The following is a 26458-nucleotide window of genomic DNA, read 5'->3' as shown; positions in this document are numbered from 1 at the left end:
TCCCATGATTTGACACTTCAAAAAAAAAAAAACTCCCATGATTTGAGAGTCTGTGTTCTGTTACACCCAACTTGCACACACTAGATAAGATTTTTTTTTTTTGCTAAATCATTAGATAAGAAATTAACATGGTTTTAATAATACCAACTCATAGTTAAAAAAAGAAAAGAAAAAAGAATCAACTTATTATAGTTTTTGTACTTCATGACATTTAATTTCAATGTGTTTAGTATGCTTATAAAAGATAGTAATAGCAAGACCATGAAGTGTTGTCGGGTTGAATGCCCAAATCAAAATGCATGGATTGAAGCCTACCAATTCACTGGTTGTTGTTGCCTTTGCCTTATATTTGAATTTTATAGAACATTTTGACAATGTTATGCATTGTAATTTGCTTCTTTGTGCTCCATTTAATATGATTATTCGAATGTACAATGAATGACGGAACTACATTGCGACTACGAGGGGTCATGACCCACTGGAATTTTGAAGTTTTTTAATAATTTAAATTAATATATAAAATTGGAAAGTCTTGGGATCAAAAAGTTTTTACTTAGCCCTCCAAATTAAAAATTGTAGCACTCACATTGAAAATTGATCCCAGAATACCTAAAAAATTAAGGTTTTATTTGATTGTTTGGTAAGGAAGATGGAAAAGTGGAAACATGAAATAGAAAAGAGGAAGCAGTGCACAGCTAGAGGGACAAAGCTAGTCTTGTTGCTTCAATTTCCCTTTTCCCCCCTCAAATGGAAAACATCTAGAACCACCAATTTTCTCTCCTATTTTTCACTGTAAACTAAATAATGAAAAGACATCTTTCCTCTTTACTTCTCCTTCTTATATTTTTCATTCAATTATTTTTCACCCGACCAAACCCACTATAAAAGGATCAACAGTCAACAAACTCAAATATGTCGCCAGTGGCTCCCAAAATACACACACACACACAAAAACTCCTTTTATTTTATTTTATTTAAAAAAAAAAATCAAAACAAAACAATTCCCTTCTTAAAATATTAAAAAAAAAAAAAATCTAAAACTTAGAAACTAGGAAAATGACTTATACGTTATAGTTGTTTTATTTGGCATTACACTTTGGTTGTTTCTATTTTTGCCTATAGTTAAAAATTTGTCTTTTCGAGATTTGAATAAATCACCAGTTTAGTGAAAACGTATTGAAAATTAGTTATTAAAATAGTTAGCATTACACTCTAGTAGAAAAGTCTCTGATAGTTGAATAAGAGATCTGAAATTCAATTCCCGTTTACACTAAAAACCGATTCGTGTCTTGGTTTGATAATAAAAAGTTATATCATTAGAAGTGGACGCCATAAGTTGAAATTCAAAAAAAAAAAAAAAAAAAAACATTTTAAATATGAATTTAGTTATACTTGCACATAAGAAAGAAAACTCGAAAGGCCAAATTAAACCTCAAAAAATACCTGCACATAAGAAATGGTATTTACAGGATTAAGCTTGCGCACTTTGAATTGCAGGGTCTTGTCTCTACCTTCAGCCCTTCTCTTATTGATCCCAACAGTAGGCAGCTCAGTTGTTGTTTCCATTGGAACCACTTTTTGTTGGTCTCTGCTGCTTAATTAGAGTAATCTGGTGTTTTCTAGTACTGGTGTTTCTGCGTTTTTTTTTTTTTTTTTTGTGTGTAGCTTCAAACATTTATTAACTTGAATTTTTATTTTGTGTTAGCTTCAGCTTCTTCTTTCGTGAAACAGAGATTACACTATTATCTTTATGTATATTGTTGCTTATTGTTGGGCTGTGTTTTATATAGAGAAGACTCATACCTCAATTTTGTTTTAAATTTTAGGCAAAGCTTGAGTTCAGTGTTTAGTAGCACTAAATCGTGTAATAGCACTGAACTTGTCATAATAGTGACATGTGTCCATTTTTAATCACGTGTTATCATCTCAAAAGGTCCAATACACTGGAGATACTACACTTAAGTTGAGTCCTTATTTAAAAAAAAAAATTTAATTAAAAACAAGTGACAGCCCCCTTGGCAACTTAAGTGGCATAAAAATTTATCACCATTAATCATATCAACATTTATTACTATTTTAATACAATTCCAACCATTCCAAATTTACACACTATAAATTATGTTTAAATTTTATTCTATATTTAAACTCTTAATTAATTAGAATCTTACGTCATACAATTACTTAGAATCTTATGTCATATTTTCTTTAATTGATAGTCATAATTTCATATTTTCTGTAATTAATATATTTTCTTTAATTAATAGTTTCTTTAATTGATAGTCATATTTTCTTTAATTGGTAGTTTCTTTAATAGATAAAATAAATAATTCTCTATACAAACACTCATAATAAATATCTATTAATAATTATTATAATAATATATTTAATAATTACATTTTAAAACACATCATATTAAATACCTATTAATAAATGTCATAATTATCAAATTCATATTTAGTATTTCATACACAGATTCAATCATCAAAATAAATTTGCATTAATAACTATTATAATTTTCAAATAGGCCAAAATGTAAAACTCACTTTCTAAGTTTCATCATTTTTTTTTCATTTCAGTCCTATAAATTTGGGTTTTGTCATTTCAGTTCTCTAAGTTTCATTCTTTCCCAATTAAGTGTCTGTTTGACATGATTAATTTTTTCAATTTATTTTTGCTCGTATTCATGGGTCCCATTGTACTATTTTAGTTAATTTTTACTTTTATCTACATTACTTTCAGCAAAAAAATTTTAGTTTCAACAAAATAAGCAGATCACAAACAGACCTTAAGTCGTTCGTTAATATGTTATTAATTTCTGCCGTTAACATATATATATATATATATATATTATTTTTTTTAAAATTTTAGAAAAAATGTTAAGTAAAAAAAAAAAACAAGAAAGCCATTTAAAGGATCGTTCCCTCCCACACGAGAACGTTCCCCCAACATGAGTAATAAATACTCTGAGTAAGCTCAGATCAAATCGATACCCATTAAAAAAAGATAAGATAAAAAAAAAAAAAAAAAAAAAAAAACAAGAAAGCTATTTAGAGGAACATTCCCTTCCACACGTGAACGTTCCCCCAACCTGAGTAATCAATACTTTGAGTAAACTCAGATCAAATCGGTACCCATTAAAAAAAGAAAATAGAAAAAAAAAAGAAGAGACAACCCATTTAGGTTCATTTCATGTTTATACATTTCTAAACAGAATTCAGCAAAATAGTGGATTGGATCAATGACTCGCCGAGTTGACTCATAATTTTGAAGGTTAATGATTTACCAGTGTAGCACAGCTACTCATGGAAAATAGGATTCAAATCTGTAACCATTAATGCAAATGAGAAACTGAACAAACCCCTTTTTGGGAAATTTAATTTCTCCCTCAAATTCCATAAATATTTGTTAAAAAGTGAAGTCCAAACTAGACTCAGCGAGTCAACTCGTCCCCAGAAGAAGAAAATAACTATAAAAAGCTAAAGCAAGTCCACACCTTTTGGCAAATAGTGAGGAGGCACTTTCCATGAGCGTCCATGAGAATGATTTCACATTTGTCAACTCTCTCTCTCTCTCTCTCTCTCTCTCTCAGAGATCAGGGTGGGGTTTCATTTTTGTTATTCAGGTCTGGAAGGGAACGATACTCTAATTGGCTTCCTATTTTGCTAAAAAAAAAAAAAATTGCCTTTCTACTTTTTTTTTAATTAACATTTTTTCTAAAATTAAAAAATAAATAAAAAAGTAAAAAATTAATTAATTAATTAAAGACAGTATATTAACAAAACAGTAACGAAAATCTTAATTGAAATGAAATAAAACTTAGAGAATTGAAATGATAAAACTTAAACTTATAAAATTGAAATAAAAAATTATAAAACTTAAAAGATGTTTTTTGCATTTTGACCTTTCAAATAATATAGAATCATATTAAACTTTGTTGTGCATTGTTAAAATCGTAGTATTTAATATTTTATACAAAATACAATCATCATCAAAATAAATGAGTATTAATAACTATTATAATTTTCAAATAATATAAAATCATGTGTATTAATAGCTATTATAATTTTCAAATAATATAGAATCATAGTAAACTTCCTTATTTAAATTTTTTTTTTTTTAGAAGATAGTAAACTCCCTTGTTCATTGCAAGAGTTGCTGACTCATGTTTGGGGGAGAGACTAAAATTTTAAAATACCTTAACCTAGTCCTAGACACGGACGAGGAATATATATAATACAATTTGGATAGAAGCATCCGTGTCTTTGAGCTTGCAAGAATAGTCAGTCACCAGGAGAGGGAGAACACAGAAATAAAATCCAAACTCCTTTTTATTTATGTGTCTCTTATTCAAGGTTAGTACTCCAGCATATATTTACAACATTGCTCATATACTTAAGCATATTTTTACATCATTGCACATACTCAGCATACATCATACATATAAGGAAACCACAAAAACTTAAAACCCTCCTCAAAAGCTCTTATAATATAGCCACTTCCTACACCAACTTTCGACCCCCCATGCAATCCTCCTTACTCACAAAGCACGACCATATTCCTCTTCTCGTTCCTTTGGCCCTTGGAAAAATAAGTCCCCATCTTCGAGGTTGAAGATCCTTTCCACCTCTCTTGCCGGCGAGTTAAAGGCCAACTCCTTTGCCTCCTTCTCTAACTTATTCATAACATTCCCTTTCCCTAGACAATCAAATAAGGAAGAAACTAACACACAACACAGATAGTAACAACTTTAGAATATATAGCTAATTTGCAAATGTCCAATAACACAGTTCTAATCTCCCTAGTTAACTTTTTACTAATTATTTTTTGTCAAGAGTAAAAAGTTAACTTAAGTCGATGCCAAATTTGCAAATATGGGTGTCCAATAACAAATTTCTAATCTCCCTAGGTAAGTATAGGCGCCATTCATCAAGGTGATCCGTAAAATATTGACTAAGAGAAATCTATGAATATCTGATGAATATATCACATGAGAATTGGAAAGTGAAAAGGATACTCCTAAAATTGTAGTACACTCTCTATTCATTAGAATTTAGGAGTACTTTTCTTGTACCTTAATAAGGTATTTTGCTTGTATAGCACTAGAGGGATGCACAAGACTTGTGTCTGAGACTTAAACTTCGGACTCCAGATGCATGTATAAGGCCAAAACTACTGGACAACCCCTGGGATATATTCTAGTCTATTTATTCATGAGAAGTACGTACACCTTGCTTGTAAATTAATACAATATTTTGCTTCTACAGTGCATGAAGCTCCTACAGAGTAACATTACACAGTTTTCTCATTATTTTTTAAATAGAAAGCAATACGGTGGATCAAGGGAAAGACAAATATACCAGCAAGATGGTACCTAATGTTTCGTTTGGCAATGATCTCGAAGCAAACGACTTTCAGGTCACTATTCCGTGAAGCAATGACTGCAAAAGGATGGCTAGCAGGAGTTACAAACACCACGCCGTGTCTCAAGGCACCGCTAACCTTCCGGTATCTTGTGCTACTCTTTCTTGGTCCAGAGCTTCCCTTGCCACCTCTTTGCCCTCTTGATCTAGAGGAAGAAAGATGAGGGCATGCCATCTCGAAGTATCCTTCACCTTCAACTATGACAGAGATCTTTGTCGCCTTTGAGTAGTAAACAGGACCAATCATAGATACCTGTAGTTCAAATTTTACAAAAACATGTATATATATACATCAAGAAAGGAATGAGTAGAAAGTAAATGAAAGTTCAAATAGTGTAAAAACACCCTTGAACGTTTAAACCCCCAATTTACAAATTAACCAATTCAAGTTTTATGTCAAACAACTAGTGTGCGGAAAATGAACAAAAGTTATAAAACAGAATTGGAAAACAATCTAAGTTAAATTAAAATCACAACCCACAGCAGATAATAAAAGGTAAAGATAAAAGGGAAGGAAGATGCAAATACAAGGACAACACGCGATGTGTTATCGAAGAAGAAACCGAAGCCCTCAGCGTAAAACCTCTCCGCCGCCCTCCAAGCGGTAAACAATCCACTAGAAAATGTAGTTGAGATATATGGACAACAATAGACCCTCCAAGCCTAATCTACCAAATGCACCTAAGGCCTCCAAGCTTCTTGCTCCAACGAGGTTGCGCCGAACCTATTTCTTTTCTAGCTTCCCGGATTCCGCTACTTGACTATAGCATCAACCAATGTAAATTGGTTCCTTCCTAACTGCTTCCCAGACCACCAAACAACCCTCTTACAGTAATGGATATGGTGAGAAAAAGGTTTTGGTAAAATGCCTTTCAGGGGTTTAACATTGGAGAGGAAGAGAGTTGAGGAATTTGAAGAGACTCTTATGTAAAGATTGTAGATGAATCAATCTTGTTTTACTCAAGGGTTTCTTTCTCAAAATTTTATCTAGAAGCTCTCGTTCTTTTGTAGGAATAAGGGGTATTTATACTGGAGTGAGAAAAGAATGTGAAACGTCAGGTTTTTCAAAACAGGGGTGGCTCGCGGCTTGGACTCGCGACTTGACTGAGTTGCGAGATCCAGCCGCGTGATAACAGAACAGCCAGTTGTCCTATTTTGTCATATAGTGCTCCAGCTAGCATGACGCTTCAACTTCTGGCATGCTTGGCACGTGTGCTGCTTCTGGCGGCTTGCAGCCGCGAATCACCAGCGAGATCAAGCCACGAGACTTTGTTTTCTTGCACATTCTTGAGCATTCAAACACTCTATCTCACTCACTATCCTTACAACAAACCCACCTAAATACAGGGTTACTAATTGCTGAAATACAAGCAAATTTGGCACGGAATAAAGCCAACAAGATGGATGATTAAATTCAACCTTACAGTAAATATTTTTAAATGAAATGGAAAGGAAAAAAAATTCCTATAGAAAAAATAGAAATGGAAAGTAACGTAATTATATTTGTACTTCAATGACGTCACCTATATAATAACTCTATATAATAATCATATGAGTTGTTTAATCACTTATGGATGCTGTTAATGGACACTCGTTTAACGGGATAAAATTTAAAATAAATTATTCACTTTTTTTTAGGGATGTGAAAAAAATTAAATACGTATTAAATGTGTGTCAGTTTAGATGGAAAAAGTCAAATCATTTTATGATAAGCCACAGTTGAAAAGTAAAACTTTGCCAATTTCCTATGCAGTGGGATTTGTGATACATCATAAATGAACCACAGCTAGTTCATTAATAGGTGCTGGCCGGCACCTGTTAACAAAGTCCATCACTTATATATCAATCATATGATTGTTAAACAATCATTTAACAACACAAGTGATTAAAATATATACATGTGAAGATTGAAGGGAAACGTGAGTAAATTATTAAAAATCAATTATATAATCATACAAATGCTTGATAACTTCTTGTTTGTTGTGTAATATATTGATACATAATCAACTTTTTGTTTGTTTGTGTAATATATTGATATATAATGAGGTGTTAGTGTTGGACAGATGTGATACACAAAAAAATGTAAAATGATATTTCAATTAAGATTTTCACTTAAACAAGTTTAAAAAAAAAAAAAAAATTTGTATTTTTAATATTTGATCTTTAAATATAGATGGGATAAAAATACATTTGAAAATAGAATGGGAGATTTTTTATTACTCTGGTGATGTTAGCAAAGGCAACAAAAAGGTCGGGGTCTTGTAGCTGCTTGTAATCGTTGGGTAGGGCTTCATAGAGACTGCCATATTGGTTCGACTTAGATGGCTGTTTGTTGAAAAGATTGTATGGAGCGCTTGGAAAGCTACCAAAAGGCCAAATGCCAGCTGAACCTTGCTTGTGTTGACGCAAGGCCTCGATTTTTTCTTTGGAGGCTTTCATAATGCTTCCTTTCCTCTGCTTATGAAAGAGCTTGTCCAATTGAAACCCGTTTGCCTGGCTGATCATTTTGAAATTGAAAGAAGAAATATAAGTGTCAATCAAAGTTATATATAGAATCTCCAAGTGAACAAATTAGAGAGAGAATCTATACCTTCAGAGCGGCATGAAGAACTTCCCGATTGAATGCCGTGTAGAAAGATTCCAAGTCTTCGCCCCTGGCCCATTGAATGCCTACACCACAAGAATTACTGCAAGCAATTAGCGTAAGTTACAAAAATTAAGAGTCCATTTGGATCAAAGGTGATAGGCCAAGAATGTATTGACCCATTGTGATAAATTAACCAATTGATTTAGCCAAGTTAATTAATTAATTCAATTAACATGCAAAACGCAGTTAACAGCCTTGGTTCCTTCATAGGTTGTCTGGAGAATGATCCATGCTTCCTTCGCAGTTTCAGTAGAGGATATTTTCTTGAACTCCTCATTCGTGACTGCACTAAATAGAGCATTCAATGCCTTACTGTTGAAGTTTGCCACCTTAATCTTAGTATTATCCCAGTCGGCCGGCGCTTTCATAGGCTTAGTCCAGCCTATCTCCACAGCTCGCCACATTTTTTCATCTAATGACTACAAGAAAGCTATCATGCGTACTTTCCAATATGCATAGTTAGTGCCATCAAATAAAGGAGGTATGATAAAAGACTATCCTCTATCTATGATAACCAAGGGTCAATGGATCACACAGCAAAGATTAACACCTAATTAGAGTGAGCCTGCTTTGATACCACTTGATAGGCCAAGAATGTATTGACCCCTTGTGATAAATTAACCAATTGATTTAGCCAAGTTAATTAATTAATTCAATTAACATGCAAAACACGTGATAGCACAAACAAATCACCAATTAACTAAAGTGCAACGAAAATTAAATTGACACGGTGATTTGTTTATAAATGGGAAAAACCTACACGGCAAAAACCCTACCGGGTAATTTTAAGGTCACCACTCCCAAGAATCCACTATTATAAAAATAAGTGATTACAAGTAAAAGAATCCCAGTACCTTATACCAACCTACAGTTGAACCCTTACCCCAATACCCAATTGAACTTGTTCTATAGTGATAATCTCTCATTTTCAATGCATGGCTCCTAGTACGTGACCAACCAATATATATGCGGATCATAATACGTGACTTAATCACCAACTTGAGAAAGATGTTGACTGCAAAGTTCTTCAATTCATCACACGATGAAGATTAAGAAGTTCCTTGGTCACAAAAGCCTACGGTGTACAAACACAGCAGCTTCTTCAATAGAAAGATGAACTAGGGCAAATTCTATCTCCGGTCACAATTTGCATGAATAAAACTTTGTTTCACACTTGCGCAACTTTTGACGGCCCTTAAAATAATACCTATATATGTTTAGGGTTGTGAGAAAAGAAAGTCTAAACATGTACTCATGGATTGGATGAAAATCAATTCTGAAAAACTAAATTCCATAAACCTCGATAGATAGGGTATCTATCGAGCTAGTTGTTGAGTTTTGTGTTTCAGCAGCTTTTTAAACCTCGATAGATGCTAACTGTCGAGCTTTAAAATTCAATACTTCTTCCCTTGTTTCTTAGACAAATTTTCATGGTTTTAACACTTGAACTTGAAACCTTGTTTCTTGAAGCATTAAACACATTCTAAATCTACCAAATTACAAGTAAAGTGCGTTTTGTCAAAGGATTAGTCAATTACCTAAAATGTTGACATATGTTCCTAATATGATTCACATATGTCCTAACAAAAGGCGAGGAAATGGGAGTAAAGTAGAGTAGATTTAGTTTAAAATTAGCCTATTTTCAATCAACTTACTTTATTCTCATTCACTCCCCCTCAATCCCCCTCAATCCAAACGGATCCTAAGTGTTGCTTGCTAAGATGTCATGGTCTTGGAACATATTCAAACCAGTTGGAATGTAATGTTACCATTTAACCCTAACCCTATGATCGATGTTATTTCATTATTATTCTTTTACTCTAATTTCATTATGCCATCTTTGTAACAAGAAACTATATGGAGACATTGAGATTACCTCGAAATGCCCAAGAATAGAGATGGTTTGAAGGATTTTGACAACATAAAGCTTCTCATTTTCATCCCTATTGATCATATATATAGGCATTCCCACTTGAACCCTGAGTACATCTCCACATTCCAGGTTAAAGCTCTTTCTATCCTCATCACTCACAACGCTCATTCTCTTCTCATCCCTCACCATAGTAATAGTTGCTCGCCCTGATCACATTATACAATATTAACAAGAACCACAAATTTAGAATCCAAGCTAGATCAAGAATTGTAAATGACACAGCGTAGTTCTTAAAACTAACAAAATAAGTAATAGTTTTTTTAATAACATATTTCACATTAGATGACATGTGACATGTCATAATTCTGTTGGTGCAAGATTATGCATGATACAAATAGTATAAGTAGGAAGCCCATATAAAAGTAATACTACCCTATGAAAAATGAATGGAGATTCGATTTGATTTGATTTGATTTTTATAAATTCATGACACATTATAACATATTATAATGTATTAAGGTGTAAATGTGTACTGTGGGGCCCAATAATTGATGGGCCAGGCCCACTTGCTGATGGGGAGTCCAAAGGCCTAAGCCGAAAAAGGTCATGGCCCGAGCTCAAGAATAATAAGGCCCAATTGGCCCGGAGAAGCAACCGAGGACAGTGCAGTCCTCGGCTGACCCAAAGATCCACCAAGAGGAGGGGCAAAACGGTAAAGGGACGTACTTGAAAGGAAATCTAAAATATCTAGGAAAGGCTGCCCTTACTACCTTCCCCATGCATAGCTCTGCGCCTAAAAGAGCCTTATCCTTTAGCTTTATCAACCACTCCCAACCACTTTGGACTTGGACTGACGGGACAAGTATCAGTCTTGGAAAGGTTGACCCTACACGTGGACGAAGGAAAGTGAGCGCAGGCTAGTATAAAAGAAAAAATAAGTAATCTGGAGAGGGGGGGGGGGGCTGGAAAGACTGGCCAAAAAGGAGGGGCTTCTAGTCCACCTCCAGGAGAAAGACTCCAAGGGTGAAGGTACTTTAATCACATATGAACACCACCAAAACCCACCGCTGGGTAACTAGGGCCTAGCCTTGCGAATCCACTCTCTACAAATGATATTGTTTGGGCCCATTCACGTGCGAATCCAACACCACTACGGTTCGTCGCGGAACGTGACCCTACAATTGGCGCCATCTGTGGGGAAGGCTTGTGTGTTAGTTCGAGCGGCGGTGGAGTTAAGCTTCTGTCGAACAAGGGTCTACGAGGATGCCTTTACGACCGGCGACACGTTGTTGTTGTTCCGACACAAGTTCCCACTAGGGGCTACGCCTCGTAGCGCCAATGGTATAGCAAGTCTAGGGGCTTTAAACATCAAGTTAGCTTCCCCCACCTTATTCGAGAAGCTAACCTTTAGGAAGTAGGTAAATTAAGAAACGGAATACAAGTTTTGGACAGAACCAAGGCCTTGTATGGTCCTCGGACCCAAGCCTCTGGGGAAACCAACTACTTAAAAAGAGAATACAAGTTTTGGACAGAACCAAGGCCTTGTATGGTCCTCGGACCCAAGCCTCTGGGGAAACCAACTACTTACAAAGAGAATACAAGTTTTGGACAGAACCAAGGCCTTGTATGGTCCTCGGACCCAAGCCTCTGGGGAAACCAACTACTTACAAAGAGAATACAAGTTTTGGACAGAACCAAGGCCTTGTATGGTCCTCGGACCCAAGCCTCTGGGGAAACCAACTACTTACAAAGAGAATACAAGTTTTGGACAGAACCAAGGCCTTGTATGGTCCTCGGACCCAAGCCTCTGGGGAAACCAACAATTTAAAAGGAAAAACTACGTTACGTGGACCTTAGAATCTTCCCAAGGAAAACTCTCCATTAACAATTGGGTTAATTCCTGAACTACATGGATTCTCTAGTTTGCCCTCGGATCCTCAACACCAAAGGGACTAGTACGGAATGGGGCAACATGTTTCCAAAAGCATAAGCAAAGTCATTCAATGCTCGGTCATCCCCTTGGATGAATTATTTAGAATTTGTCGTTCTCAGACAGTATTCTCACACTTATTACAGAACGTTCAACCATTATCTCGGTTAGTTTCCTAAGTTCAACTTACTATGAATTGTTATTATTGTGCCTGGTAGTGTCGGCAAATTAGGATTAGTTGGATTGTATTTCGCGGGTTCTTGCTTTAAATATCGCCGAGAAGAAACAAACATATGGAGCACACCCATTCACAAAGTGGTGTTGCCAAAAGAACGGTATTCAAAACAAGTAAGTAAATTTCCCTTTTTACTAAAACAAAGAAATAGTACAGCGTACATTGAAAAGCTGGAATCAGCTTATGTCAGAGCTCACTACATAATTGAAAAGAAAGATACAAGAGAATAAGATAAAGCCGAGGAGGCAACAAAGAAAAGAGGTTGGCTACTGCCTCAAGACCTTGCTCTTCTTCAATGCTTTTACATGCCCATAGTTTAGGCAGTAAAAGAACCCAGCTTAGGGCTTGCACCGTCGAAGAAAAGGTGCAGAGAGAAAACCCAACTTGAGCCTCACACCGCCGAAGGAAAGGCGTAGGGAGCCGGAAGTTGAGGAGCCTTCACTAAAAATTTGCCTGCGACAGGGCAGAGACGCTGATGGCGGAGAATCTTTCTTCTGACACACCAAAATTCTGGCATGAATAGAACCTGCTTCGGATTTTGACTAAAAGAGGGAGAAACACCCTTTCCCCTCTGTCGAAACGGAATATTCTTTTGAATTTAGGCCTCCTTTGCCCGTACCTCACTACTCTGAGTCTCAGGAGGACACGGCGCCTCTGTGGCAGAAAGAGTTCCTTTTCCTCAACCCTCGCCTCAGACATGATATACTAAGGGAGGAAACTGAAGGACTTGTGCGAAGGTAAAACACCTTTCTCTCCTATTTATTTAAAAAGATCAGGTTGTGGCATTTAATTCTCGCAGCGTCCCAAGGAACGCTACAGACAAAATGACTCTGGCTCAACTTCCAACGCCACCTGCAACCATGAGATTAAAGGAGCCTCGTAAAGGCGCACCTCGAATACTGGGACGCCAAAAAGTACCACGTGGCCAAAGACTACAAGAAATATCTCTTAACTTGTGGGCCTAGTGAATTCGCGGCCCAGGCCCGTTCTACATGGGGGCCCAGGGACTATGGCCCACGTCGAGGAATAGTCGTTTCCAAGGACAATCTCCTGCTCGGCACCTCGTGAAATACCTGAGGAAAGGAAAAAAGTTTTGGACAAAACCAAGGCCTTGCATGGTCCTCGGACTCAATCCTATGGGGAAACCAAGTACACAAAAAGTTTTGGATAGAACCAAGGCCTTGCATGGTCCTCGGACTCAATCCTATGGGGAAACCAAGTACACAAAAAGTTTTGGACAGAACCAAGGCCTTGCATGGTCCTCGGACCCAAGCCTATGGGGAAACCAAGTACTCAAAAATTTTTGGACAGAACCAAGGCCTTGCATGGTCCTCGGACTCAAGCCTATTGAGATGCTAGTTACTCGGATGGGGAAAGTCCTCGACTCAAATACTGTAAAATGTTAAGGCCAATGAAAGCGTTTGGAGGATAGCGAGACGCCCCACTATTTGGTAGCCTACGGGGGTTGTTCATTCTTGCGGGAAATATGTCTTCGGATGATTATATCCTACACCGCATAGAGCATCCAGTTCTAATGTCGGCATTGTTTTGGGTAAGTATCGTTATTCACAGTTAGGCATTGCTGTGTCAAATAATGCTATTAAAGTTATGGTGACATCTTTTTATTAGCAAGTATTCCGGCCTTAGTTGTCATTGATTCAAATGCTATATTATTGTGCCGAGCAGCGCTTGTAAACTAGTAAAAACATAGAAACAAAACATGCGAGGTAAAATAACAACAATTTTTATTAATATGAAAAATTATTACAACGTACAAAGAGGGGCTTAAACAAGCCTATACAAAAGGTAAACTGCCGAAACAACAATAATATTTGCAATACAGATAAGTAAACAGTCAGGTGTCTTTTAAACTCGTCTTCAAAGTCTCTCCAATCTCTGCCTCAGCATTGCTCATATTGAGAGAAGAACTTTCTTTAGAAAAAGTTGAAGGAGAAGGAAGAAGAAAATGAAGGACAAGGAAGAAGAAGATGGAGGAGATGAATGAGGAAGATGGAGGACATGAGCAGAAGATGGAGGAGATGAATGAGGAAGATGGAGGACATGAGTAAAAGAAGGAGGAGAAGAAGAGGGAAAAGATGAGAAGGAAGAAAGAGAGGCAGAAGGAGGCGCCAGTGAACGAAGAGAGGAAGAAGCAGGGGCATTTAGTCCCTGCCCCAGTCCTGACTCCTAACACACTGGGGCCATATTAGGTATGCTCATAAGAGAGCGGGTAGTAATGATGATGTGTGTCCTCGGCTCAGTCACGCCGAAAGTGTGACGTGACGAGTCCCTGCTTCGGATTTTGGCTGAAAGAAAGGCGAGACAAATTTTGAGTCTCCGCCATCCTTGTCCTGACCGAGCCATTTCGAGCTTCATTAGAACACGGTGTTTTTGGGAGGGGAATGGTTTTTTCATTGCTTATTTCTATGGAGAATATATTTCAGGTTAGAGTATGACCGGAGAGTAAAAGTAAACTCAGGAAGGAATCTGAGGTTTTCAAATTTTGGTGGGGTTAAAGGGATTCATCTGTGGGAGAAACAACTCTTGTTTCTTCTCTTTATATAGGGGACGAAGAGGAGAGTACTTAATGTGTTCAGATCTCCAAGAAAATCTGTAAACATGAATGCGTCCGTTTCATTCCCCCACGCCATCAAAAACCGTTGAATCTGGGAAGTCTCGTAAAAGGAAGATATTAAAGACGCGCTTCGGATAACCAAACGGCATAAGAGCATCATGCGCAAATTAAGGGGAATCTCTTGCAAACCGGTACATTCCCTGGGCAGGTGAAGAGTCGCCAGCGTTAGTCAAGGGCTGAATTAAATGAGCCATGATAAATGCTCGGTATTATCAAAACCCTCCTCTCCAACCAGGATATCGGACAGCAGGGTTTTGAGGGGCTATTGTGGGGCCTAATAATTGATGGGCCAGGCCCACTTGCTGATGGGGAGTCCAAAGGCCTAAGCCGAAAAAGGTCATGGCCCAAGCTCAAGAATAATAAGGCCCAATTGGCCCGGAGAAGCAGCCGAGGACAGTGCAGTCCTCGGCTGACCCAAAGATCCACCAAGAGGAGGGGCAAAACGGTAAAGGGATGTACTTGAAAGGAAATCTAAAATATCTAGGAAAGGCTGCCCTTACTACCTTCCCCATGCATAGCTCTGCGCCTAACAGAGCCTTATCCTTTAGCTTTATCAACCACTCCCAACCACTTTGGACTTGGACTGACGGGACAAGTATCAGTCTTGGAAAGATTGACCCTACACGTGGACGAAGGAAAGTGAGCGCAGGCTAGTATAAAAGAAAAAATAAGTAATCTGGAGAGGGGGGGGGGCTGGAAAGACTGGCCAAAAAGGAGGGGCTTCTAGTCCACCTCCAGGAGAAAGACTCCAAGGGTGAAGGTACTTTAATCACATATGAACACCACCAAAACCCACCGCTAGGTAACTAGGGCCTAGCCTTGCGAATCCACTCTCTACAAATGATATTGTTTGGGCCCATTCACGTGCGAATCCAACACCACTGCGGTTCATCGCGGAACGTGACCCTACATGTACATATACCAATTTTTTTTTTAAAAAAAAAAAATATATATATTTATATATATATATATATATATATATATATATTTATATCAATTTATTACCTTAAACAAGTGACGAAAACATATCCACTCTCAAGGAAAAAGATCATCTCCATAACATAACATATCAAATTAAGAAGATCATCTCCATAACTTAACATATCAAATTGTAAAGCTTATGTACTAAAATTTAAAATATTTCTAGAAATACTTTATTCCATATTTCTGTTACCAATTTATTAAAAAGCTGATGATCGAGAATGAATCGATTTCATAAAGCTAAAATGGGATTTCATAAAGCTACAATGGGATGTGATGTAAGTTTCAGCTTATTTGAGTTTTTAGCTTCTTTTTGGTACTATTTATGGGTATTATTCAGTTAACTTTTAACTTTTTCTTTCTAAGTATTCATTTGAGAAAATAATCTTTGTTTAAAAACTGCCCCTAAAGGAGATGATCATATCCCTTATCCTCATCATTGCTCTAACTAATAACTAAATAAGATAAGAATTAGTAGGACGAAAAATTACGTGCCCTTGGCAACAAAGAGAATAAGTTCAGCATCAAAGTGAGCTGGGCTTATGAATGTCAGAGGATCGGCTTCAAGAATCACCACACGATAGTTCTATAAGAAAGCACAAAGAATCTTGAAGAAGAAACAGAAATCTAGAGAGAAAATTGGTGAAGAAAATTGACTTTTCACTGAATGAATGAATCTGTACAAGTAATTGTGACTAAATACAAAAACAGAGCAAAGCAAAATATCCCAAATTACATGGGATTAGTTATAGCACGTGTGTTAATTAGTTATCTCACGTGTGAACACATCCTACTTAAATACATCACTAAACTACAGGTAGCTTTAGTCTGCATTAAACTACAGTACTACAATAACTACACTACACTGCTGTCGTTTTATCTTAAACTTCATTTCTTCTCATCTTTCTTCTTTTGCTTCGTTCCTTTTCTTCCTTTCTGATTTGATTCACAACTTTGATACTCCCCCTCAAGATGAGAACCAGGATTGTGAATGTTCACAATGCTCATCTTGGTAAGTAGTGCTTTCAATTGTTGACCACTAAGAGCCTTTGTAAGAGGATCAGCTAACTGTGAATAAGTAGGAGTGAAGAACAATTTGATGACCTTATCTTGGACCTTATCTCTGACCAAGTGGCAATCTATTTCTATATGCTTGGTCCTTTCATGAAACATTGGGCTCTCACCAATATATATGGTTGCTTGATTGTCACAGAAGAGCATTGTAGATTTTGGATGAAATACTTCTAAATCCTTCAACAAAGCCAAAATCCAAGTGATTTCACAAGTAGTCACTGCCATAGCTCTATACTTTGCTTCAGCAGAAGATCTAGAGACTATGGATTGCTTCTTAGATTTCCATGAAATTAGAGAATCACCCAAGAAAATACAATACCTAGTAGTGGACCTTTTGATATCAATACAAGATGCCCAGTCTGCATCTGTGTATGCTTTCAAGTGCAAATCAGACTTGGATGACAAAAGAATACCCTGACTAGGACTTCCTTTAAGGTATTGTAACACTTTATAGGCTGCATCCAGATGAGGTTTTCATGGGTTGGACATAAATTGACTCAGTTTATGTACTGAGTAAGCAATATCTAGTTTGGTAATAGTGAGATATAACAATCTGCCTACCAATCTTCTGTAAACACCATGATCAGGTAGCAACTCTCCATAAAACTTGCTCAATTTTGAGTTTTACTCCATAGGAACTCTGCTAGGCTTGCATACTGTCATGCTTGCATTTTAAGTATCTCTAAGGCATACTTTCTTTGGCACAAAGATGTACCTTGTTTTGATCTGGCCACTTCAAGTCCAAGGAGGTTTCCAAGATTTTTGAGCTTGAATTCTTGATCCAAGAACACCTTAAGTTCTTCAATAGCATGAACATCATTGCTAGAAATGAGAATGTCATCAACATAAACTAATAGGGCTATGAAGGACTGATTGAACTTCTTGGTAAACAAAGAGTAATCGGACTTAGATTGCTTGAATCCACACTTCAAAATGGTAGATGAAAACTTGGAATACCACTGTCTTGAGGCCTGTTTGAGACCATACAATGATTTGTTGAGCTTACACACCAAATGCTCCCCTTTGCTGTGAAAAGCCTGAGGCAGCTGCATGTAAAACTTCCTCATGGAGATCACCATGGAGGAAAACATTGTTTACATCAAGCTGAATAAGGTGCCAACCCCTCACAGCAGCAATAGCAAGTAAAGTTTTGACTAAAGTCATCTTGGCTACAAGAGAGAAGGTTTCTGTGAAGTCTAGACCTTCCTGTTGAGCGAAACCCTTAGCCATAAGCCTTGCTTTATACCTCTCCACTGTCCCATCAACCTTATACTTGACCCTATATACCCACTTGCACCCAATAGCCCTTTTATGAGGAGGCAAGGGAGTGGCAGTCCAGGTCTAGTTAGATTCCAATGCTGCAATCTCAACAGCCATGGCATCCTGCCATTTAGGGTCTTTGACAGCCTTATTATAAGATTTGGGCTCAGGAATAGCAGTGATAAGAGAACAAAAATGGGCATAAGAGGGTGACAAACTAGAAGAATCAAGATATTGAGATAAAGGGTATTTAGTACCTGAAGTGGAGGAGGTGGATCCAGTCTTGAAGGTTGGATTGGAATGAACAAATTGATCTTGAACAACATTACTGCATTTATAATCTTGCAAATAAGCAGGAGCTTTAGTGATTCTGGTAGACTTCCTTAAAGGAGCAGAATTAGGAAGAGGAATAGGTACAGGATCTGCATTAGCAGAAGGAAGAGGAACGGTTGAAGGTGTAGGAGTAGAAACAGAATTTGGTAAATTAGAAATAGGTAAATCTGAAGTAGTGTGAGGTAAAGGTAGGTCAGAATTAGACAAGGCAAGTGTAGGAGTTGAATGACCAGGCGAATCAAGAATAGAAATGTCGATAGGATCAAAAGGATGAGAAACAGAAGGTAAAGAGTCATTAGCAATATCTAAGGAAGGGAAAATATGAGGGAAAGTGATGGTAGAATGAGGTGAGGAAGAATATGTGGAGGAAATAAAAGGAAAGACAATCTCATGAAAGAGAACATCTCTAGAAACAAAAATTTTCTTAGTTGCCAAATTAAGCACTTTAAAACCTTTAACACCATAAGGATACCCCAGAAAAACACATGGAATAGACCTAGGATCAAACTTAGATCTATTTTGAGACAAAGTAGAAGCAAAACAAAGACAACCAAACACCTTTAGATGATCATAGGAAGGAATTTTGTTATAAAGCTTCTCAAAAGGTGTTTTGTTACCTAGGGTGAAAGAAGGTAATCTGTTGATAATATACACAGCAGTTAAGACACACTCACCCCAAAGTAAGAGGCACATATGACTGAAACTTTAAAGGTCTTGCAATGCTCAATATGTGTTGGTGTTTCCTCTCCACAACTGAATTCTGTTGTGGAGTGGCAACACATGAATGCTGATGTAAAATTCCATGATCAGCATAAAAATATTTAAGGAAAAACTCTTGAGCATTGTCAGTCCTAATAACTTTGATATTAGTGTGAAATTGTGTGGATATCATGGTGAAAAAGGAAATCAACAAGGGTCTGGTTTTTGATTTAGTTTTCATAAGGTATACCCATGTGGATCTAGTGGCATCATCTACAATGGTAAGAAAATACCTAAAACCATTATGAGTAGACTTTGCAAAAGGACCCCAAACTTCACAATGGATAAGATCAAAAGCATTTTCAGACAAATGATTAAAGAAAGAAAAGGGTAAACGTTTCTGTTTTGCAATGGGACAAAGAGTACAATCTTTATTGCTATGTACATTGCTTACATCAAGAATACAATCATGTAAAGCATGAAGTTTGGCATCTGAAGCATGTCCTAGTCTAAGATGCCAAAGATATGGCTTGGTAATGACAGGAATATCAGAAACATTATTAACAAAAGTACCAAAAACAGAATCTAGAATGGAAGATATTGCAGAATCTGATTTGCAAGAAGTTGTAGATAACAAGTAGAGGTTGTTATGCAATTTACCCACTCCAGTCGTTTTCCAACAAGAAAGGTCCCGTATAAAGCACAAATTGAACAAGAAAATAAAGCAACAGGACAGACATTTTGTCAATTGACTCACTGAGATCAAATTATAAGTGAAAGCAGGAACACATAACACATTTCAAGAACCAAACTAGCTATAACTTGAATAGTGCCAATGTGTGTGACAAAAACTCTTTCACCATTAGGTAATTAAACAAAAGATGAAATGGAACTAATTATTTTAGTGAATAATTTGACAAAATGGACAATATGATCTGTTGCCCCAATGTTAAGGACCCAAGTTTCCTTACCAGAAACTGTTTTATTGACTGGATTCTTGGCAAAAATGGAATGTTGCATATTCAAGCAAATAGAATCTTGAAAAGAGGCAAAAAAGTTACCTGGAAGAGCAAAATTGGATGTGGTAATAGCATCATTGGAATTACTAGAAGTGGATGCATGAGAGTTCAACAGAGAGAGCAACTGTTGATACTGTTCTGAGGTGCAAGGGAAAGGGTTATTCTAATGCATAATCTTAGATTGCCCTTAATCATCATCAACCATAACCTGATTAGCCTTGGCAACTCTTCCCTTTTGCTTGTAACCTGGAGGAAATCCAACAAGCTTGTAACATTTCTCCATAATGTGACCAAGCTTTTCACAGTGGCTGCACACAGGCCTTCCTTTCCCAACATTGCCCTTGAAATTCTTGCCATTACTGTTGTTTGAAGAAGAACCTTGATTAAAAGCTTGGTTCTTAACAGCAAGTGCAACTGATTCAACAGAAAGAGAACCATTAAAGGTTGAAGACCTTTGCCTTTCCTCCTGGATCACCAACGAGAAAGCCTTATCTATTGGTGGAACAAGTTCCATCATAAGGATTTGAGTCTTAACTTGTGAATAGCAATCATTCAATCCATTGAGAAATTGCATGATTGAATCTTGATGAAAAAGATGTGCAATCTTATCATTTACTCTACAAGTGCATTTACCACATGAACAACTTGGCAAAGGCCTTAGATTCAACAATTGATCCCAGGTAGCTTGAAGATCAATGAAAAAGCTTGTCATGGTAGAATCCCCTTGCATCACAGTGAAAATTTGCTTCTAAAGTTAAGAAATCCTTGGTCCATTGGCTTGTAGAAAGTGATTCTTGAGTGCATTCCACACTGCAGGAGTTGTGTCTTTGTAAATGACACTAGCTGTGATATGAGGTGAAACAAAATTCAAGATCCATGATGAGATCATTGAATTGCACTTTAACCAGGCTTATTTCTCGAGTGGTGTGATTGCCATTGAAGCAGTGATGGAGCCATCAACAAAACCAAGTTTACTCTTGGCATCCAAAGCCATTCTCATTGGCCTAGCCCAAGTTGGGTAATTATCCTCAATCAGAGGTTGAGCAACGAGGATTGCACCAGGAGATTCACCATGATGTAAAAAAAATGGACTGCGAGGATCTTCCATTGGAGAAAGCTCGCACTGAGATGAAGAATGTGAAGTGGTTTCAGTGTTTGACACCATTGACAAAGGCTCAAGCTCTGATACCATATAAGAGAGCACAAAGAATCTTGAAGAAGAAACAGAAAGCTAGAGAGAAAATTGGTGAAGAAAATTGACTTTTCACTGAATGAATGAATCTGTACAAGTAATTGTGACTAAATACATAAACAAAGCAAAGCAAAATATCCCAAATTACACGGGATTAGTTATAGCACGTGTGTTAGTTAGTTATCTCACGGGTGAACACATCCTACTTAAATACATCACTAAACTACAAGAAGCTTTAGTCTGCATTAAACTACAGTACTACAATAACTACACTACACTGCTGTCGTTTTATCTTAGACTTCATTTCTTCTCATCTTTCTTCTTTTGTTTCGTTCCTTTTCTTCCTTTCTGATTTGATTAACAACTTTGATAAGTTCTCAATGCCACGAAGAAGTTTGAACCTCTTTGTAAACCTCTGAAGAACCTGAACACTACCTTCATCAGTCTCAACCCTGGACTCAAAATCCTCATCTTCAAACAAGTAAGGATTATCTTCCTCCTCTTCTTCTTCTTCTTGCTTCTCTCTCTCCTCTTCCCTGTCATAGCCTTCCCTTTCCACTCCACCATTTCCCTCTCCTCTTTGTCTCTCGCGCACTTTTTTCTCTCTCATGTGCTCGTCACAATTTCGCTCACACTGTTGCTTTTGTCGCTTACATTGTTTTTGGCATATTTTGAGCTCCGGGTCCTTGGCCTGAGCTAAACTAGCACATAAAACCCAAGAGAGACAAGAGCAAGCGAGCTAAAGAAACCTTAGCTTTGGAAGCCATTCTTGGTGTTACTATAGACTATAGAGTTTAGTTCTTGATGAAGAGTGTGAACATCGTGGTGGAGTATACATAGTGTGAGTGAATTAGGGAAAGATATGGCGATGAGAATGAGAAAAGGGAAGCCATGCTTGAGGACGAGTGGACCCAACGTGGCTATCATCTGAGAAGGGATTGACAAGTGCTAGCTATAGCAAGGACAACAAATATGTCATCGCCTTGGAGCAATTGTTTCTTCGATCTTCTACATCATTATATGGAAAAGGACTACCATTTTTTTTTAATTAAAAAAATTAGGGTGAAATTCAATTTTCAAACTAGTACTTTTGATTTAATTTTTGTGAATTTAATTCTATATTTTAAAAAATGATTTAATGTGATCATTTCGTTCAAATATGTTACTAAATTATGCCATTTAATTATATAAAAAAAAATATAGAGGAAAGCTTATTCAAATGTGTGCCATTTATTAGACCTTGTTATTTAGTGAGTAATAATTTAAAAAATTACACAGTTTCATTTGCTAATAAATTCGAGTGGAAGTACCTAATTAATTCATTTTGATAATATAAAAGACTAAATTGACAAATTAAATTTTAAAGACTAATTTAACTATTAAAGTAAAAGTTAAGGAACTGTACGACACCGAGGTACTCGGATCCAGTTGGGCCTTGGGTTTAGGCCCAGAGCATGGCCCACATCTCGCCCACATCTCCAATCTCTTTCTACTCTACCCTCACAAACTACAAGCCCAAGTTTCATCACCTGACCATTGCTTGGCATAACGTTCCCGAATAATAAAGAAAGACTTAAAATCCGAACACACCATAGCATGCTCGACAGTTACCAGGAAACATCACTACCGAGCATTCTTACTTGAGTTGGAACCAAGTTCCAAGGCCACATTCGCCACATTCCACCCCCACCTAACCACCCACATACAACTGATGATATTGGACCCCTAATTGCACTAACTATGGTTGTAATCATAGTCTCCCCACTAATCCAGAGCTATAAATATAAGAAGATGGAAAGGAAAAAGTGGTTGTTGAGAGGTTCACAAAAAATAGAGAGTAGAGAGAAACAGTGATTCAGAAAGAGAGAGGAGAAACTACGTTGAGTCTTTGTGCCGAGAACGACCCAAAGTAGGAAATCCTAAGCCCACCTTATAAGTAAGTTGTGAGCCCAAGTGAGGTCAAGCCCAATAGCCTCATTTCCGACGCGCACAATTGGCGCCCACTGTGGGGCTATCCTACGAAGTTGTGGTTCGACTGACTCAAGCACGGGAAATGTCCGAAGGGCGTTCGGGAGGCCAAGCCGAGAGCAGATCTGTAGGATCTTCTCGGGACTCCACATGTCGGGAAAGAAGACAGAAAAGGCATGAGGATAGGGAGCGTGAGCGTAGAGAATAAGAATTTGGCCTTGGGGAGGGGTCAGACCAAACTCACAGAACAATGTCGGGTGCCTCGGGGCACGAACAACATGATGAGAGAGACCAAGAGCTGGAGCGGTTGCGCAGACTGGTGAGGGATTTGGAGTTAGAGGCAAGGGGTTGGTGCCAAAGAAGGGACCGAGACAACCGAGAAAGGAGGGATGGTAGTGTGGGAAATCGAGACGAGGAGAGGTCCAGCCAGTCCGGTTCCCGTCAATGCCGAGATCGTTCCCTTTCCCAAGAATCACGCCGACATAGGAACCGCTCACACTCCCGAGAGTCGCGACAACACCGGGACCGTTCGCGTTCGCATGGATATGCCAACCGTGGTTCATATTCCTCGGAGGAATGGTAACCCTACAATGTTGCCATGGACGCAATGAGTCGGGCCTTACGAAGAGCTGCTCGGTCACCATTCTCAAACGAAATTGAACGGGCCCCTATGCTGAGCCGATTTACGCGGCCACTATTTAACTCCTACGATGGGAAAACGGACCCGGTGGAGCACGTCAGTCATTATATCCATATGATGTCTTTGTACACACACAACGATGCACTGATGTGTAAGGTGTTTCCCTCAAGTCTTGGCTCCACGGCTTTGAGATGGTTTAATGGATTACGAAAAGGTTCCATTCATAGTTTTACTGAGCTGATCCAAGAGTTTGGCGCTTGATTTGTGACGTGCAGCCGGGTGCCACAACCGGTGGATGCATTGCTATCCATAAAGATGAGGTTTGGCGAAACCTTTCGGAGTTATGCCAATCGGTATTGGGAGCTATATAATGAAATCGGTGGGGGTAACGAGAAGATTGCGGCAAGCACTTTCAGGATGGGACCGAGGACTCTGAATTATAGGAGTCGTTGACAAAAATACCTCCCGAGGATATGAGGAAACTTATGAGGTGTATGGAGGAGTATAAACGTCTTGAGGATGATCGGCTACAGAATAAGGGTAAGGCCCCATTGCTGAATCGCTCCCGGTAGGGCGTTTTTCCCACGAGACCGAGGAAGGATTTTAGGATGCAGGAACCAGAAGTACAAATGGGAGGGGTGAATGTAGCATTCAAAGAACCGGTACACAAGATTTTAGACCTGATTAAGAACGAATCGTTCTTCAGATGGCCGAACAAGATGGGGGGTGACCCGTCTAGAAGGAATCAAAACTTGTATTGCACATACCACAGAGATAAAGGGCACACCACCGAGCAGTGCCGGGTATTAAAAGATCATCTGGGGCAATTAGTGAAGGCAGGATATTTGAAAGAGTTCGTAGTGGATTCTGGGAACCGGGATGCTGGTCATGGTGCTCAACAAAAAGGGAACCCCCTTCCGGCGCCATTCGGGGTGATCAAGGTCATCCATGCTGTTCTGAGGGGTGAGACTATAACCAGAAGAGGAGTATTGATAGTGGCGCCCAAAGAAACTTGCACGGAAAAACAACCACCCAAAAAGAGGATGAAAGTTGGCCGGCTGGCAATTTCTTTTGACGAGGAAGATCTGGAGGGAACGATTCAACCGCACGATGATGCGTTGGTATTAACAGCGCAGATAAGCAGCTTCTTAGTGAAAAGGGTGATGATAGACCAAGGAAGCGGAGCCGACGTAATGTACCCAGATCTATTCGAGAGGCTTGGATTAAAAAATCAGGACTTGACGAAGTATGATACGCCGTTGGTCTCATTTGATGGAAGAGTGGTGATTCCCGAGGGTCAAATTTCCCTTTTGGTAAATATGGAGGGCAAGGAAGTGATGGTGACCTTTATTGTAGTAAGATCGTTCTCCCCATACACGGCAATCCTGGGAAGGCCGTGGATTCACGCAATGAGGGTTGTTCCGTCCACCTTGCATGTGAAGGTTAAATTTCCTACCGAGCATGGAGTTGTCGTAGTACGAGGAAACCAGCAAGTGGCTAGGCAATGCTTGGTCACCACGGTCAGGTGGAAGGGCAAGCAGGTTGAACAAAAGGAAACCACCGAAGAAGCATCTTCGTAGCAATTATAGAAGCCCCGAGAAGAAGTGGGGGCGAGTTGTGCCTAGGAGCTGTTGAAGGTTAAAATATTTCCAGACATTGACAGGTATTTTCAAATAGGGATGAGCATGAAAGACCAGGATAAGGTAGAAATGTTGTTATTCCTTTTGCAGAATGTGGATGTCTTTGCATAGAGTCCGTACGAAGTGCCCGGGGTAGACCCCAAGTTCATTGTCCATAAGCTCAATGTGGACCCGTCATTCCCCCCGAAGAAGCAGAAGCCGAGGAAAGCGGCAAAAGAGCATGTTGACGCAGTCAAGTTGGAAGTCCAAAGGCTGAAGGAAGCCAGGGTGATAAGAGCAATCTTCTTCCCGGAATGGCTAGCAAATACCGTGGTAGTGAAGAAGAAGAATGGCAAGTGGAGGGTTTGTGTGGACTTCACAGACTTAAACCAGGCATACCCGAAAGACCTGTTCCCTATGCTAAAGATTGATCAATTGGTAGATGTCACATATGGACACCCGAGGATGAGCTTCTTGGATGCCTTTCAGGGGTATCATTAGATTGCCCTGGCACCTGAGGACCGAGAAAAGACAGCATTCATCTCCCCGGATGCAAACTATCACTATAACATGATGCCATTTGGATTGAAGAATGCCGGAGCCACGTACCAACGGATGATGACAAGGATGTTCCGAGATAAAATTGAGTGCACGATAGAAGTATACATTGACAATGTGGTAGTGAAGAGTAAATAGGAAGCACAGCATGTAAAAGATCTTCGGGGAGTGTTTGAGGTGCTCCGGCAACATAAGTTGCGCCTAAATGCCGAGAAGTGCACTTTCGATGTGGGAGCTGGTAAGTTCTTAGGGTATCTAATCACTAATCGAGGAATAGAGGCCAACCCCGATCAAATCGAAGCCGTAAATCACCTCAGGCCGCCAAGCAATCCAAAAGAAGTGCAAGTATTAACCGGGATGTTAGCCACACTTAAC

The 26458-nt window shown here is 38.4% G+C and overlaps 1 protein-coding gene across 1 annotated transcript; it reads right to left on the bottom strand.

The window, feature by feature from the left end:
* Positions 1–4537: 4537 nt before the first annotated feature.
* LOC126708290 (vicilin Jug r 6.0101-like) lies at positions 4538–22065 on the bottom strand. The gene is given in 8 exon segments (XM_050408092.1): positions 4538–4695; positions 5358–5673; positions 7641–7913; positions 8011–8074; positions 9933–10146; positions 16217–16302; positions 21670–22014; positions 22016–22065. Coding segments are annotated over 8 exon segments (1506 nt in total).
* Between the last annotated feature and the right edge of the window lie 4393 nt (positions 22066–26458).

Source organism: Quercus robur, chromosome 12, assembly GCF_932294415.1.
Source record: "Quercus robur chromosome 12, dhQueRobu3.1, whole genome shotgun sequence".
Lineage (NCBI taxonomy): Eukaryota > Viridiplantae > Streptophyta > Magnoliopsida > Fagales > Fagaceae > Quercus > Quercus robur.
Note: the sequence above shows the minus strand (reverse complement) of the source record. Positions and strands in the feature narration are given on the sequence as shown.